General features: G+C 47.2%; 1 protein-coding gene across 2 annotated transcripts in view; it reads right to left on the bottom strand.

Annotated features, from left to right (window-relative positions):
- ppfia2 (PTPRF interacting protein alpha 2) overlaps window positions 1-17181 on the bottom strand; it is a 264671-nt gene that overhangs the window by 15991 nt on the left and 231499 nt on the right. For both annotated transcript variants that reach the window (XM_056278056.1, XM_056278057.1), the window contains exons 8-19: window positions 12966-13100; window positions 12134-12217; window positions 11491-11622; window positions 11312-11374; window positions 10883-10974; window positions 9427-9559; window positions 9087-9304; window positions 7787-8027; window positions 5813-5842; window positions 5197-5327; window positions 3728-3913; window positions 3417-3503 (exon numbers count right to left, since the gene is read on the bottom strand). In XM_056278056.1, coding sequence (XP_056134031.1) covers window positions 3417-3503; window positions 3728-3913; window positions 5197-5327; window positions 5813-5842; window positions 7787-8027; window positions 9087-9304; window positions 9427-9559; window positions 10883-10974; window positions 11312-11374; window positions 11491-11622; window positions 12134-12217; window positions 12966-13100 — 1532 coding nt within the window. The remainder of the gene's footprint in view (window positions 1-3416; window positions 3504-3727; window positions 3914-5196; window positions 5328-5812; window positions 5843-7786; window positions 8028-9086; window positions 9305-9426; window positions 9560-10882; window positions 10975-11311; window positions 11375-11490; window positions 11623-12133; window positions 12218-12965; window positions 13101-17181) is intronic.

Genomic DNA, 17181 nt, shown 5'->3' with positions numbered 1-17181 from the left:
TTTGGAAAGGGCACAGTTTTATCATTCATCTCTGCTATCAGAGAGAGAGAGTAGCAGACAGGTAACCCTCGACTGCTCTCAGGCAGGCACACACACACACACATCTGGAAGGCACAAGGCTGCCTGCACACTGAGGCCAGGTGTCAAACCACTACTCCGAGCATGGTTGCCCATTTATCTCGACACAGCAACTGGAAACTCGCTGTGCTGAAATAACTGCAGGCAGCTCCTGTGCTGTGGTGCTTCTGTCGATGTGGTTTAGAATGATGAGGCTGATTATTTTTAGATATAACGTCACATTTCCTGGGCTATGTTCCACAGCTTTGTTTGGCACAAGTTGAGGATGAAGGCTGAGTGGGAAACCAAACTGAAACTCTCTCTCTCTCTCTCTATATATATATATCTCCATCCATTATCCAAACCGCTTATCTTATCCTGCTCTCAGGGTCAGGGGGATGCTGGAGCCTATCCCAACAGTTACTGGGCGGCAGGCGGGGAGACACCCTGGGCAGGCTGCCAGTAGTCCATCACAGGGCGTATGTGCACACAGGTTGGACAACCCCCAGGGCTCGAACCCAGGACCTTCTTGCTATGAGGTGACTGCGCTAACCACAGTGCCGTCTCTCTCTCTCTCTCTCTCTCTATATATATATATACATGTATATATATAGTAGAACATAGAGTAGAGTAGTGTAGTGTAGAACATTTGTAACTAAAGTGCCACATTATAAACTGAGCACTGTCCAGAAGCAGGGAATAAAGGCATGTCTTCTTCACTCTGTTGTACACAGGACTACTTGCAGTGTGCAAAATCCTCCCACATTAGTTCTGTCTTAAACTGACGAGCAGCCTAAAAATGGCTGCCTCCGAAAACTTTCTGTGCATGAGAGACCGAGTCAGAGGGCACAAACACACACACGCACACACCAAATATAAACGAACTGTATTTCTTAATCTCTAGAACAAACAGATTTGGTAAAAGCCAGTGCACACAACCCCGTTCCCTGAGTACGTTGTGCAGTCACAGAACTCGACAAATGAGAGTAGGCTCGGCAACACACGGTACAGGCAGCACCGTCAGCAGCGAAGGCCTCAGTACAGTGAAAGGGCGCTTTAAAATGGCACACATGGCGATTACGAGGCCTTCGGGTGACAGGGGAGGTGTGTTTGGTTCAAACACAGTCCTCACACATTCACCGTCTCATCTATGCATGGGGACAGATCGTGTTGGTGTTCATGTTCAGGGTGGGTCTAACGCATGGAGGTCTAACGCATGGAGGACACTTCCACTGAACATAGCTGGGGGAGGGAAGTAAGGAAACAGTTACGGCAAATCAAACCGACACAGAACAAACAAGATCTGACAGCCCATAACCAGGTGCTGCGGCTGGTTATTTCACACAAATAGATAGAGACACATATAAGGAGAGGAGAACATTCCGGGTGTAAGAATCGGCGTCCGCATAGCGGCCGCACATTCCCTGTCCAGCCATGGATGCAGCGGCTGTCCAGCTGTAAAGGGGGGGAAAGACATCTTCAGATGGTAAATGAAAAAGAAAGAAAGAAAGCGATGGGGTTATCGGCGGCCATGGAGGATAGAGAGATTATAGATAAAGAGAGTGACATCAGCTTTTGGCACTGTTGTCGTTTCAGGGGGGGGGCGGATGGACAGACGGACGGACGGACGGACAGAGAGGATGGACAGACAGGGCACAGCTGGGACAATGGAAATGTCCAGGAGGTTCAATTACACATCCTCACGACTTACCCGCTTCATTAGAGTCAGAGGATGATGAGGGGAGGGGAGAAGGAGGGAGGGGGGGGACAAGAGAACAAAGAGAGAGAGAGAGAGACCGACGGGAGACAAAAGTACACATGTTAATGAGTTAAAAGGTAATTACTGTACAGCTCTCAAAATAAAACATGAGTACACGCACGCACGCACACATACATACATACACACACACAATGGCGGACATTCTTGGACAGCAGCATCTGTAGACCAGTAGGTAGATGGGCAAGTCAGGATGTAGTCCTGACCGCACCTCGTGCAGTGGAGAGAAAATGAGAAATGCACCGAAACACGGCAAGACCCCCTCCAACTGCCTCGCACCCACACAAGAAGCGGACTCGAATGCGGAGAGACACGTTCACATTCGTACAGTACAGGTACTTTGCAAAATAAAATAAATAAATACAGAGCACGTCGACGATGGAGGTGCTGATTCAAGATGCTGAAATGTAAACGGCAGGCAGCTCAATGGCATGCGGTTTGGAGGCACCAAGATGCAAGGCGGGCCTTAATCCTGGACCACTGCTATGGAGAGGTCAGTGTGGTGGGAAAAAAAATTACACATTTGTCAACAAACACAATACCGTCTATCGATCAACTACATGGGAGGTAAAGTTATTTGTCATGACAAGTCAATGTGCAAGTTCGAGCAAATGACATTCCATCATTTGGCACCGGGGCATGGCAAATGCAGACACGCGTGCGCTTACACAGACACACACGCATATCCCGCACATACACATTCCTGTTGAAAGATGTGATTTGTGAAGAGGTGTCCTGCTGTGGGTGAAAATGCACCAGGCACCCGGTGTGGCGGTGAGCGGGAGCTGTGGCTGGTGCCGGGGAAGCCATCCATCGCCCCTAACGTGACAAAGTCGCTGTGTGAGATTAACTGGCTCCTCAGCCTGGATCGATAGTCTGACTATGGCTCTATCTCTGTGTAGTTGGGCTGACCTGCCATCTCGGTTACTGATCCGGGCGCTGGTTTCTTACCAGTGTGGGAGGGAGGTATGTGTGCATATACTGCATGCATATTATAGCCATTATGTGTCACATATTCTGTGTATGTGTATACTTAATGAATGTATGTATTATGCATGCATGCATGTTTGCATATATATATATATATGTTTGTATGCATGCATGCATGTATGTATACATGAATATTTGTATTATATACAGCCAGACTCTGGCAAAGGCACATGTCTGATGGAGATCTGCAGAACTTGAACACTAGCCTCATCTGTGTATTTCAGATTGATGCTGGATCACAGATTGTGTCGGTAGAAAGTGCAGATGGGCTACGAAACACGGAAAGCATGCTGCTAGATGACTTCCCAACACAGTGTAGTATGTAAATACAGATGGGATGTATGTGACTGAATGCCTGTGTGTGCCCGTGCATGTGTATGTGCCTGTATGTGTACTGACAAAGCATGTATGTATTCTCAATATGCATGTGTATTAATTTGTGTAAAAGTATGTGTAGGGAACACAGCCGTAGCCCCTCTACTCCTGGTATTAACCAGACGAGTGGGAGGTGGGGGTCCGGGTTCTGTTGCAGAGCAAAGTGCTGCCCTGGTGGCCTTATGAACCCAGAGTTGATGCTTTAGTGAAATCTTACTTTTTTTTCAACCTCCTGTCCTTCTCAGCCTGAGTGCCCAACTTGCCCACCCCCATGTCCTGTCCCGCCACGTCTGCATCCGTCATGCTCGCTGGAAAAACAGGAGACAAAGGAGAGATGCAATACATGAAATTATCTGTCTTGGGTGATGTTGTACCATGTCATTAATGATTTGTGACAAGCATATATGATTAATCACCAGCTGGAATATGCATCTAACAAAAGAAACTTTGAGATAGGGACAACCGCTGTGATAACTTAACTACTATTACTAACTATTGCTTAGTGAAATTGACCAACCATTGCAGCACCAACCTTGTGGATCTATCATAACATGTCTGTGTGCCATGTGTGCCAGCCTGCCCTTCTCTTTTTTGCCAAACAACCGACCGATCGACGACTTAATGCCTTTCTTCTTTGGCTGTTTGTGGAGGGAGTCCTGGCTGCTGCCGACACTACTCAAGGCACTGGCCTCCGCCTCCAGAGAGGCTGCAATCCTGCAGAGAGAGAGAGAGAATGCTTTTAAGATGTTTCACATATATAAAAGATGGTTTTAAGGACTTCGTATTTGAAGATGAAATGACTGCTAAAACCTTGAACGTATAAATAAAGAGTATATATAATCAACTGACAATTTATACTCTAAACACGCGGTGTTATCGGAGCTTTCCAGACACTTTGTCACACTGCAAGAAGAATAGTTTCTAAAACACATTTAGGTGTGCATGACATGCATGTTAGCATCGATATCGGCCCACGACGGAAACCAAATGGGTAGCTGGCTAGCAGCAAGCTGCTTCTTTAGGACCATCAAAAGTGATGGCAAGTTGTGTTCAGATTGACACCAAGTTTAGAAAGAAAGAAAGCCGCTTTATTTTGTCATTGTGTTCTTTTTTTTCCCTCTTAACTTTCCCCCTTTTTCTCCCCAATTTTATCCGGCCAATTAGCCCCACTCTTCTGAGCCGTCCCGGTAGTTGCTCCACCCCCTCTGCCGATCCGGGGAGGGCTGCAGACTACCACATGCCTCCTCCGATACATGTGGAGTCGCCAGCCGCTTCTTTTCACCTGAAAGTGAGGAGTTTCACACTATTCCCCCCACTGATCAGAGGAGGCGCTAGTGCAGCGACCAGGACACATACCTACAGACACGGCCAACTGTGTCTTTAGGGGCACCCGACCAAGCCGGAGGTAACATGAGGATTCGAACTGGTGATCCCCGTTGTTGGTAGGGAACGGACTAGACCGCTACGCTACCCGGACGCCCATTGTCATTGTATTCGTACAATGAATGTGTTCTCTGCATGTAACCCATCCTTTTGTATAGGAGCAGTGGGCAGCTGCAGCACCCGAGGACCAACTCCAGTTCTTCTTTCCATTGCCTTGCTCAGGTGCACAGACAGAAGTATTAACCCTAACATGCATGTCTTTTTGATGGTGGGAGGAAACCGAAGCACCCGGAGGAAACCCACGCAGACACAGGGAGAACATGCAAACACCACACAGAAAGGACCTGGGACGGCCTGGGGTTCGAACCCAGGACCTTCTTGCAGTGAGGCAGCAGTGCTAACCACTGGGCCACCATGCCTGTATTATTTAAAAAGATAATGGGAAACTATGACAGCTGTGGCGATAAAGCAAACCTCATATCAAAGCACAGTTTACTTTGTAATGACATGTGTACTGCTCTTTGGCGTGAATCAGGAGAATTTCTTGGCCGTTACACTTGTTCCAGTGTGACGTACAGGGAAATAACGCTTTTTGTGTGTGTGTATAGACTTACCCCCGTGCGTCGTTGTGCGAGGAGGCTGGCAGCGTGTGCGTCATGCGGACGGTGCGTGGTGTCGGAGGAGGAGACGTCTCGCACTTTATGGTGGCCTTGTCCTCACGTCCGTCCTCGTCCACCGCTGCTATCTGAGGGCAGCCCATGAAGGAGGACATTAGTGGGGAACTGGTTAGCTTCTAAACAAGTCATCATGACGGCAACCATGTGACATCGGCAAGTTTCTCGGTATCCATCTTGAATGCCGAGACAGCCGAGCCGTGTTCAATTTTACCCCCCCCCCCTTTCTCCCCAGTTGTACTTGGCCAATTACCCCACTCTTCCGAGCCGTCCCGGTCGCTGCTCCACCCCCTCTGCCGATCCGGGGAGGGCTACAGACTACCAAATGCCTCCTCCACGTCACCAGCCGCTTCTTTTCACCTGACAGTGAGGGGTTTCACGAGGGGGACATAGTGCGTGGGAAGATCACGCTATTCCTCTTAGTCCCCGACCGACCAGAGGAGGCGCTAGTGCAGTGACCAGGACACATACCCACATCTGGCTTCCCACCCATAGACACGGCCATTTATGTCTGTAGGGACACCCGAAAAGGTGTTGTGTTCAATTTTAGCTGTACCTTTCTCCTGTGTTTCCTCAGGTCACTGGGCTGCAACATGGAGGAGAGAAAAAAGACAACAAACTCATTGTTACCACTTCATTAAGATATAGAAACACACAATATTGGCTCTTTCATAGCCATGTCATGCATCATTAGGCCCTTTGCCAGATGACCAGTGCAGAGATCAATAAGGGAGGAAAAAAGGGGGCTCGGTAGCCAAAATAATTCAACGCACCACAAGTCATTTTAAGGATCAATATAATCCGAGACTGATTCCTTTAAGAGCCCTGGGTTTTGAAGACATTTTATACAGTGTGACCCACTTTGTTTGTATTGTTGAATATTTTAGCACAGTATTGTTCTTAAAAAAAACCCACCCATCCTTTAATTATTAGGGACCACTGGCATGTTTAAGCCTCATGTCAAAAGACTGAGAGATAAATGGTTAAAATCATTATTGTGCAGTCAGTGAGTTCACCAACTACATCCATGATCGACTATTACACAAGTAATTCAGCCAATAAGAAAATTTCTCCACCTTTAGGTCAATAGAGATGTTCTGAATGAAAGCTACACAGCAGCTCTCCTAACCTCAGTTTCCTCACACAGATATGATAACCAGCAACCCAGCAGAGCAGCCGTCAGACATGCGGCACACTTACTTAGGGTCATTAAATATAAATTTTATGCACTTCGGTCTCTCTCTACTTGCTCATTGGGATAAATGCTTCTAAAAATGATCCATGAACACGCACACACACAAAAGTATGCTTCGACTCCGATCAAACCCTGCTCTGTGATGCGATGGCAGTAAACCCCTGGCCTTAAGTTCATCAATCATAGCGCTACAGACCCCATTCACATCACACTGAGAAAGCACACAGCTGAAATAAGCGTTTCTACAAATCCAACACATGCTTTCCCTCTGTCTTTCTCTGTAGTTTCAAATCTTTTTTTTTTTTTAAATTTATTTCTGATTTTTCCCTTTTTTCTCCCAATTTAGTGGCCAATTGATCCCTATTTTAATTCAAACACCCACCCTCGTATTGCATGCGTTCGCCAACTGCATCTCTCCGGCCGGCAGTCTCGAAGGAAAGCGCCTCCCCACTTTCGTGACAAGGCGAATCCAAGCCGAACCACTGTTTTTCCGACACACACAGAGACGCATTCACATGACGAACACAAGCCGACTCCGCCCCCCTCCCGAAGACAGCGTTGCCAATGATTGCTGCTTCCTCGAGTCCGGCCATAGTCGGATCTGACGAGACCGGGGCGCGAACCCCAGTCCCCAGTGGGCAATGTAGTTTCAAATCTTTACTCGGCAGTTATTTAAGGTCACTTTTTCCACCATCTGATCAGGTTTAACTCTGCTGTAGGTGTTATGGGACATCCCTGCAGCACACTAAGAAAACAGGCTGACTACGACAGGGAGTTAGTTGTACTGCCTGTTTAGACTGAGGCCATGGATGCTGCTGTGTAAAGCACATGTTGCTTATCTGATAAAGACAATTTTATATTCGTGTGTAATTGTGTCAGGTGTGTGATTGGCAAAGGACAAAAAAAAAAAAACGGAAATATACATAGTGCAGAGCACAGCACAGCAGCCCCCCCCCTCCCAACCACAACACACACACAGTGACATTTCAAACATGCCTGAATTATTCGATCCGAAATTGCGATCTTGTCAACTGACGATGTGAAACACGAGCGTGGCAGGGGTAAGCAGGTGTGGAATTGGGCATATTGACCTAGAGCTGAACACAAACAAACCTGCTCATGGAAAGGAAAAAAAAATCTTCACGCACTTCAGCCTATAGATGTCTTCAAACCCGTCCTTCAAAAAAAAATTTTTTTTTATGGACTAGCATGATTCACGTGGGTCACATTTTCAGGTTGGAAAATCTGGAATTGCAGATTAATCTGGAAAGATCACATCCCTGGTGTGTGCGTGTGTGTGAGTGCAGTGCAGTGCAGTGCAGTGCAGTAATCTACCAGTGTCATGACGCCCATGCGCTCCATGTCCCGGGCAGGACTGCGAGGGTCCAGCTTGGGAGTGGAGTGTCCACTGGGCGGCGAGGAGGAAGCCAGGGAGGAGGCGGTGGCCGAGGCAGTGATGGAGGCTCCGTGGTGGTGCATGCGGGCCAGGTTGAGGCCCTCAAGGCTGACGCTGGCCACACGGTTCTCGATCTCCTCTGCTCTCAGCTCCGTCGACTCCTTCTCCTCCTGTATCAGCCTGGGGAGAGGAAGGAGAAGAGAGAGAAAAGTCAGTGTAGGGATGCGCTAGGTCTGCTCTCAGCTCACACAATTGTGAACTTAACTTGTGCAACAATACAACCGTCTTGTGAGGATGGCTGTCAGTTCGGATGAAATAGCTATGAAATATGAACACATCTGCTGTTGTGTTGAATCTTCAAGACAACTCATGGAACAAACCGACGAGACACACAGATCCGCTGACAAAGAGATAGGCTTCATCGCTGTAGTCCAATTCAATCTCACTCAACGGACTTCTGAGACAGATTTCTACATATTTGAATATCAAATTCACCCTGACGCCCATGAGGCAAAATAATTATAGGCCAAGGCGGGAGGATAAAAAGGCTAAATGTCAGTTCATTAGCTACAACCATACCCAGGGTCTGTCTACATGCTAATTAGACGAGAGCTCCATCTCCAGGTCTCGAGATCGTGATCCGCCATCAGAGTTGAATGTTTTAAATCTTCAGATAACGAAAGCCTAGCCTGAAAGAAACCTGGCTCGACTAATACCGCCTCAACTGATGGAACCCCAAATGAACAAAACCGACCAAAAGGCACACAAATGCCTCTATAAAGAAAGCACTAACTAAATCTGATGTGGGGTTAATGAAGACTAATCACGCTGTGATAACTGCAGCATTAAAAACAAAGAGGCAGACCACGTTTTCAGAAAGCCCTTGTGCATACATAAATAATGATGGTCTACTGTCAGGAACAGGGACCCATAGACATGTAGACTACTGATTCCTTAAGCAGCAAGGTTTAGAGGTGAAAAAAGGAGTTACAGGAAATAAAGACAAAGCCATCCTCTGGAAACATGAACATGGATTAATCTAACCAGACATATATTATTTCATATGAAGTTAGCGCCCATTAGCAAAAACACAAAAGTGTACTACCCTAGGAGCAGAAGAGTTAAGAACATGAGAGGGAGGAAGGAGGTATTAACTGATATGCCTGGTCATGTGACACCATATTTTTAGGTCTAACTGCATCGCACACATCAGTTTAGCCATGTGTCCACACAATGTACCGGATCTCCTTATTGATGGCGTCCAGTTGCTCCTGCAGCATCATGGCCAGGGTCTGCGCGTCAGAGTGACCGCCGGGGGACAGGAGGTCCATAGAGCTAAACAACGTCTCCCGGTCGTCGTCGTCGATGTCCGACATCTCTGTGTCGCTCTCGAACGGGTGGCTGCCGAGCACTCCCAACTGCTGCGAGCGCCATTCATGCTCCCCGAGAGATTTTGCCTTCAGAGATACAGGGAGGGAGAGAGCATGTGAGTGAGACAACCTTTAAGTGATAATAGGGAGGGACAGACAGAACGAATGACTGATTCCATAAGGAGGGAGAGAGAAACAAAGTGTCCTACTTTGGTCTCACGTAGGCCCATGCGGCCCCTCCTTGGCCGGCGGATGACCTTGGTCGATCGGTAGTGGTCCGACTGGGTCTCGGCTAAGGAGCCCAAAGAGAAGCGAAGCTCTGCTGATGTGTCCAGATGAGACCTGCGCTCAGACAGATAAGGGATGGGAAAGAAGCTGTCAGTCAGTAACAGCCAAGGTCCTCTACTTTGCATGGCGTTACCATTTTAAAATGTCATTTAGCTCTAAACCATTGAAGAGAGATAAAACTTAGCGTCCTTTTCTACCATACCACATAAAGTCTGGTTTACTGTAGCTAAGATGCTGCACAGGGAATTTGACTAAGCTGTGAAGCCGATTAGACAAGATGAGACACAGCAGAAATGGTGCGTGATTGCCCACTGTTATGGTGACATTAAACCAATGACGCCTCGTTTGTCACTTCTCCTGTGTAGCTAATAGCCACAGCGATGCCATGCGAGGAGGGATAGAGCTTGTTACGTGGACCTCTACAGTAGCAAATTGCTCCTAACGCCTGCAGAAGGGATTAGGACGGCTGCTGTCAACACATCATTTCTGTTATATTAACTTCATTATGCAGCTTAACAAAAGGAAGCCAGAGAATACATGTAAGATTAGATATGGGATGTTCAGTGGAAGGTGGCACTTTTATTTATTTATTTTTTGACACCCCCCCCCTTTCTCCCTAATTGTATCTGGCCAATTACCCCACTCTTCTGAGCCGCCCCGGTCGCTGCTCCACCCCCTCTGCTGATCCGGGGAGGGCTGCAGACTACCACATGCCTCCTCCGATACATGTGGAGTCGCCAGCCACTTCTTTTCACCTGACAGTGAGGAGTTTCACCAGGGGTCGTAGCGCATGGGAAGATCGCGCTATTTCCCCCAGTTCCCCCTCTCCCCTGAACAGGCACCCCGACTGACCAGAGGAGGCGCTAGTGCAGCGGCCACACCACATACTCACGTCCGGCTTCACACCTGCAGACACGGCCAGTTGTGTCTGTAGGGACGCCCGACCAAGCCGGAGGTAACACGGGGATTCGAACCGGCGATCTCCGTGTTGGTAGGCAATGGAATAGACCGCTTTGCTACCCAGATGCCTGAAGGTGGTGCTTTTAAAAATTGTACAAGCACTATTCAGAGTCCTCAGAGATAGATCTAGAAGTAGACTGTCTAACAGTACTATCATGGAAACTGAATCGGATGTATTTAGCATCCTTGCCCCATCCAGCCTTCTGTTTTTTTTTGAGATATATATACAGGTATGTGATGGCCTGGCGGCCTGTCCAGGGTGTCTCCCTGCCTGCTGCCCAATGACTGCTGGGATAGGCTCCAGCGTCCTCGCGACCCTGAGAGCAGGATAAGCGGTTTGGGTAATGGATGGATACATGTGTGTATACAGGATTATACATGTGGGTGCATGTCTACATACACATGCAGCCAACCCACCGTGACAGGGTTGGTTCTGTGAGGGAGCCTGCCCTCATTCTGAACTGGTCCAGCTCTGATCTCAGTTTCTCAATCTCCTCTGCCAGGTGAGTCTGGAGGAAAAAGGAAACACACAACATGTAGTCAGAAACCTCATCCCACCCATTTTATTACATCCTCGGAGACTGATGATCACAGTCATATCTATGCATGAAGGTATAGTGGGTTGATGTAGCTGAGTGCCAGCGGGGCTGGCAGTGTTTTCCATCCTGGTTATGTAGTCCTTCTCCTTACTTCTTCCCACGAGTAGAGCTTGTAAATATTTAGTGGCTGAGGTTTATGAAAAAATATGTCTCATGATCTCCATTAAAATAGTTTAATGAGCTAACATCACATGAAATTTTGCAGATGGGGGAAAAGGGCGGCTCTTTTGTGATACCAGCGACTTACTTTTTCATGGAGTGACTCCTCGTACTGTTTTCTATAACTTTCAGAGTCTTGGATTAACATATTCTGCAAAAAACCAAAACAAAAGGTCAAGATTTTGAGAAAATCCACAGATATTCCCTGACATTCACTGTACTTTGATGACGTCCACGGGTGTTATTGACAATGCAGCCATATTGAACCTTCTCCTCCAGAGCGGCCATTCTCTCCTTAAGGTGGAGCTGCAGACGCTCGTTGGACTCTGTGAGGAGCCGGTCCACCGTGTCCGACAGTCGCTTGTTGTGTTCCTCGTTCATCTTTTCTCTCTGTCGAGCCTGGACGAGTAACACAATGAAAAACGGTGCATTTCACTCCAGATGGAAATCTCCACCAAGTGAAAATCATGCCACTGAGGTTCTGAAAATGACGGCTGTGATGAAAAACTAATTACCACTTACAAAGGACTGTTCCTATTAAGACCACTGCTTACAAAGCAATACTGTTTATTTACAGTATTGTGATGCAAATATCAGTTAAAACACTTTCCCCAAAATACATGCAGCATAAGCGGGCTCTGAAGGTGCTCACTTGAACAGATGGGTGATTAAAGTAGCGGGGGGGCCAAAATTGGCTGCAAATTGTCATTTGCACACACAGCCTTCTACAAATGGCTGCATCGGTGGCGTGTGTGCAGCATTTATCAAGTCACGTCAATGGCAGTACATAATGTGGGGTGCCATCAATCACGGCTGCCTCAAGCTGTCGTGCTCGTGCAGGAGCGGCCCGTTAGCACGTAGCCTTGTGCGGCCGAACTACGCCTGGCACAAATGCTGCACGGTGACTCACCCTCAGCAGCTCCTGGTTCTTCTCCTCAAGCTGGCCTTCCAGGTGCCTCATGCGCTCCTCGATGCTACCGTGGCGCTCCTCCGCCTACAGACGCGTTAGCACGTGGAAAGAGCAAGGGGAAAAGGAGGGCACAGTGACCTGCAGGTCTGACGGTTGAGCGGGTAACAAAAGCAAAGCAGAGGCGATGAGACCCCAGCCAAAGCCTCGACTCCGAACTCAAATAATGAGATCTATCGGTTTAAGCACAATGAAGGACAGCTGGTTCAAACAAAGAGTGACGGTGTGACACACAGGAACATGGAGACAGAGAGAGAGAGCGAGAGAGAGAGGGAGAGAGAGAGGCCACCGAAGGACAGAATGAAGGAGAACGAGAGCTGCTCCAGCGCTGCCAACTATGAGCTCCAGCCAGATGCACCATGCAGCTGTTCCATGGCGGGAGAACAACCCGAGGAGGACCCCCAGTAAACACATCCACCACGAAACACTAACAAGGTAAAATTAATGAAGTCTGCTGTCTAGTTAGCGGTAGCTGTGACGCCCTGTGAGACTACCTTCCTAAGAATGGAGTTCATGTCTTGGAGTTTAGCTTCCATAACAAAGTGATAATCATCAGGGGAGGAAGCAGAGCTGGAGTCAGACTATATGTGGCCAAGGAAGAGGAGAGGGACACGTTGAAAAGTCATGAGAAGATGACCCGTACACTCACACATAGATACAATAAAAATACCTCCATACTGTGTACTGTGGGAGATAAGAGCATCCAGTGGGTTTTGTCAATTTGTGTGTGTGAGAGAGAGAGAGAGAGCAAGCGAGAGACCACGTGTCCTCCTACCTTGGTGAGGGCTGCTATCCTCTGGGCGAGTTCAGCCTCTACCTCGGGCAGTGTCTCAGCCTTCCTCATTGTCTGCTGTAGCTTCTGCTCCGCCAACTCCAGACGCTCCTGCAGCTGCCTGTTTTTCTCCTCCATCTGCACACACACATACACACACACACACACACACGAATAAAAAATTGTCTTTATCAGATAAGCAATATGTGCTTTAGCACACCAGTGCTAAATTAAACTGTCACCGAATGGCTGTTATTTCCCTCCTGTGCCGTAAAATCAAGTTTTACGATTTCCCCTGGCTTCCTAGAGGTTCGGATCAGCTTTAAGCTTTGCCTTTTTCGGGGACTGCTTGGCAGCCTTTGGCACCAGTGACAGATGCTCTGCTCTCCAACGCATTGGCCCTGGCAGCTCAATATGCAACCATTAGACTGGAGTGCACCAGGGCTGTGTTGCTGTCTGTCTGCGGGTGCAGGAGATAATCTCCGTTTGTTGGTCTGTCTACACCCGCTCTCATCAGCCCGCGAAGCACTGGTGTGTGTGTGTGTGTGTGTGTGTGTGTTTGTGTTAGAAGCACACTGTGTCCTCCCTTGATGTCCATCTTTCTGCAATTTTGCTTAAATTTTTTTTACCCCTTCATCCCTCTACACCCCCATTACCATACCCCCTGCCCTTTAAGCGAGTCATCCTCAAACACCAGTAGCTCCTCAGGCTGGGCTGCTGGCACCCTAACAAGTAAACTCATTAAACAGCCAGTGCCGCCTGTGTTTTGTGCAGGAGCAGAGCTCAGCCCGAAGGCTTTCGGGTTATTTCTGACTGCTCTGAGGAGGAGGAGGAGGAGGCCCGATGCGGTGCCGTTTAGCGAGTATCAAGGCTCTGTAGTCAAACGGCTTTAGTGACCAGAGGCTTGTGGTGTCCTAGAATGGCAACTAATGTCACACACAAGCTGAGGGTAAAAGTTGCATCGGGAATAAAATATTGTTATAGAAGCTGTATAGGTGAATCATTCAGTGTCTAGTTTGTCCGTGTGCACGTTCTGCCTGGGGATGCAGATAGGTGCTTTTGGTTATGTGCACACGGCCCTGCCAATCCTTTTTTTTTTTATATATATAGAAAGTTGCCGGGAGACATAAAGCCAATCAATGGCTCTGACCAGTACAAGAGGCCCCTCCTTAACAGATAGATCATGTCCGTGGATGGATTTGATTGGTGCAGGTGCTGCAGCAACTGTCCGGTAACTTATTATGCTACTTAAGTATGATATGACGGTAAAAAAAACAAAAACATAATGGCACCTCAAAAACACAAGTATTCCTTCGGTGCTGCCAAAAGAAAAATGAAGAAAACGAAGACAGAGAGCAGAAGTCGGGATTCGGGTATGTGTCTTGGAGTCATTTATTGCAAATGAAGGAATTGATAGATATTCTTTAGTAATTCACAGGTGAACATTAGCCAACTCTGTTGAGAAGCAGTTCAGCTGCTGCTGACAGACAGCGAGCCTGAAGCTAACTTACGTAGCTACTAGCATGCATGAGGTAGCAGGGTAGTTAGCTTAATTAATCTGGTGCATCTGTTTAGCAGAAGTGGGGATTCGGGTATGTGTCATTGAGTCATTCATTCATTGCAAATGAAGGACAGATATTGTTTAGCAGTTCACAGGTGAACATTCTCTCGCTCTCTTTTGGGTGTTTTGGATTCACTGTAGATCTCTGACGATTATCATCAGACAGTCGCAGTGATGCAACTTTTTGTGCAGCTCCTGTTCTGCCCCCTGCTGAGCCGACAGCACTGTAGCTCATCTAGTGTCAAACCACAGTCTGTTTTTACTGTGTCACATTTGGCCACATGTTCCTTATATACTGTGTTTGGTTATTTACAGGGTATTGCCGTGGGTAGCTGAGAGCCCACTAAGCATAATGAACCCCTCCAGTCATTCTGGCATTTCCACTTAAAGGACTTTGGAAACCTCTTTTCTATGCACTGGAGAACATCCTGTGTCTGCACTCCAGGTAACTGATAAATCATCTTATTAGAGGAATTACAGACAACATGTGTGTCGTAGTTATAGTTAGTTTTTTTCATGTTGTGGGTGTATATACTCACTCACACCAACAGTATTAATGTTTCTATGTGTTGTCATTTCAGATTATTTTGATTTGTGTGACTGCTGTTAGGTGTTGGCTGGGTTGTGTTGTTTTTATGCCAACATGCCTGTCATCAAGAGTTGTCTCACTCTCATTTGTCGTTGACAGTTTACAAAGACGTTGTGCCTTGAGGATGTTGCGGAGACCTTTGATTTAAGGTCTGAGGGCATAATTCTTAATGAGACTACTAAATTAAGACATGTTTATTGAAAATGTGTGTTTTGTGTATTAATGGCATGCAAGGATTACTCCCACTTTATAGACTGCAGGGATTTTCTCGTCACATTGTGTGTAGCACAATATCAAAGAGTTGTCATGTTGTCCTTATAAAACAAATAATACGTTTTTTGTGTATGTACAGACACACACACACACACACACACACATATATATATATATATATATAAAAATAAAGAATAAGGGATGTGCAGAGCTGTAGCAACTACAGAGGTATAAAGTTATAAAGATGATCGGCCACAGCATGAAGATATGGGAAAGAGAGGTGACGATTAGCGAGCAGCAGTATGGTTTCATGCCACGAAAGAGCACCACAGATGTGATGTTTGCTTTGAGAATGTTGATGAAGAAGTATAGAGAAGGCCAGAAGGAGTTACTTTGTGTCTTTGTAGATTTAGAGAAAGCATACGACAGGGTGCCGAGAGAGGAGGTGTGGTATTGTACGAGGAAGTCGGGAGTTGCAGAGACGTATGTAGGAGTGGTGCAGGATATGTATGAGGGAAGTGCGACAGCGGTAAGGTTGATGGACGAGATCAGGCAGGAGTCTCCGTGTACTATGACGTTCACGGATGACATTGTGATCTGTAGTGAGAGTAAGGTGCAAGTTGAGAAGAGCCTGGAGAGGTGGAGGTATGCACTGGAAAGAAGAGGAATGAAGGTCAGTAGGAGCAAGACGGAATGCTTACGTATGAATGAGAGGGAGGGCAGTGGAATGGTGAGGATGCAAGGAGTAGAGGTGACAAAGGCGTATGAGTTTAAATACTTGGGGTCAACTGTCCAAAGTAACGGGGAGTGCAGAAGAGAGGTGAAGAAGAGAGTGCAGACAGGGTGGAGTGGGTGGAGAAGAGTGTCAGGAGTGATTTGGGACAGAAGGGTACCAGGAAGAGTTAAAAGGAAGGTTTACAAGATGGTTGTGAGACCAGCTATGTTATATGGTTTGGAGAAAGTGGCACTGATGAAAAGACAGGAGGTGGAGCTGGAGGTGGCAGGGTTGAAGATGCTAAGATTTTCATTGGGAGTGACGAAGAAGGACAGGATTAGCAATGAGTATATTCGAGGGACCGCTCAGGTTGGATGGTTTGGAGACAAAGCAAGAGAGTCAAGATTGAGATGGTTTGGACATGTGTGGAGGAGAGATGCTGGGTATATTGGGAGAAGGATGCTGAATATGGAGCTGCCAGGGGAGAGGAAAAGAGGAAGGCCAAAGAGGAGGTTTATGGATGTGGGGAGGGAGGACATGCAGGTGGCTGTTGTGACAGAGGAAGATGCAGAGGACAGGAAGAGATGGAAACGGATGATCTGCTGTGGGGCCCCCTAAAGTAGTAGTAGTAATAGTAGTAGTAGTAGTAGCAGTAGTAGTGTGTGTATATGTGTAGAAGTTAAACTATATGTATAGTTTATAGTTTTACTTCATAGTTCTCGGCTCCAGGCAAAGTAAGGAGGGTGCCCAAAAAAAATCTTGCCTAAGACCCCCCTGGTTTGTGTGTGTGTGTGTGTGTGTGTGTACACACATGGGGTACAATCTAATCACACATTTGATTAACTTTGTTAATAAGAGTGACGTTCTTACTAAGTGTTTTTGAAGGTTGTATCTACTCATCAAACGGCACTTCAGAGTGTCTCTCAAACCGTTTCTCTAACTTTGCGGGTCTGGAAAATCATCACATCATGCTTGCAACGGATCACAAGAATCACCAACGAGAGTCATCAAAAGGAGAACTAATCCGCACCATCAGTTTGATCAGACCAACTATATGAACGATCTGAATGCTGAACAGCCGGGCACATTCTGCCCGGTGAAACCCTCAAGAAGGGGTATCAGAACCTCCTCCCTGGCAGTA

The sequence above is a fragment of the Lampris incognitus genome, chromosome 3, assembly GCF_029633865.1.
Source record: "Lampris incognitus isolate fLamInc1 chromosome 3, fLamInc1.hap2, whole genome shotgun sequence".
In the NCBI taxonomy this organism is placed as follows: Eukaryota; Metazoa; Chordata; class Actinopteri; order Lampriformes; family Lampridae; genus Lampris; species Lampris incognitus.
This window is presented reverse-complemented; position numbering and strand designations above follow the sequence as displayed.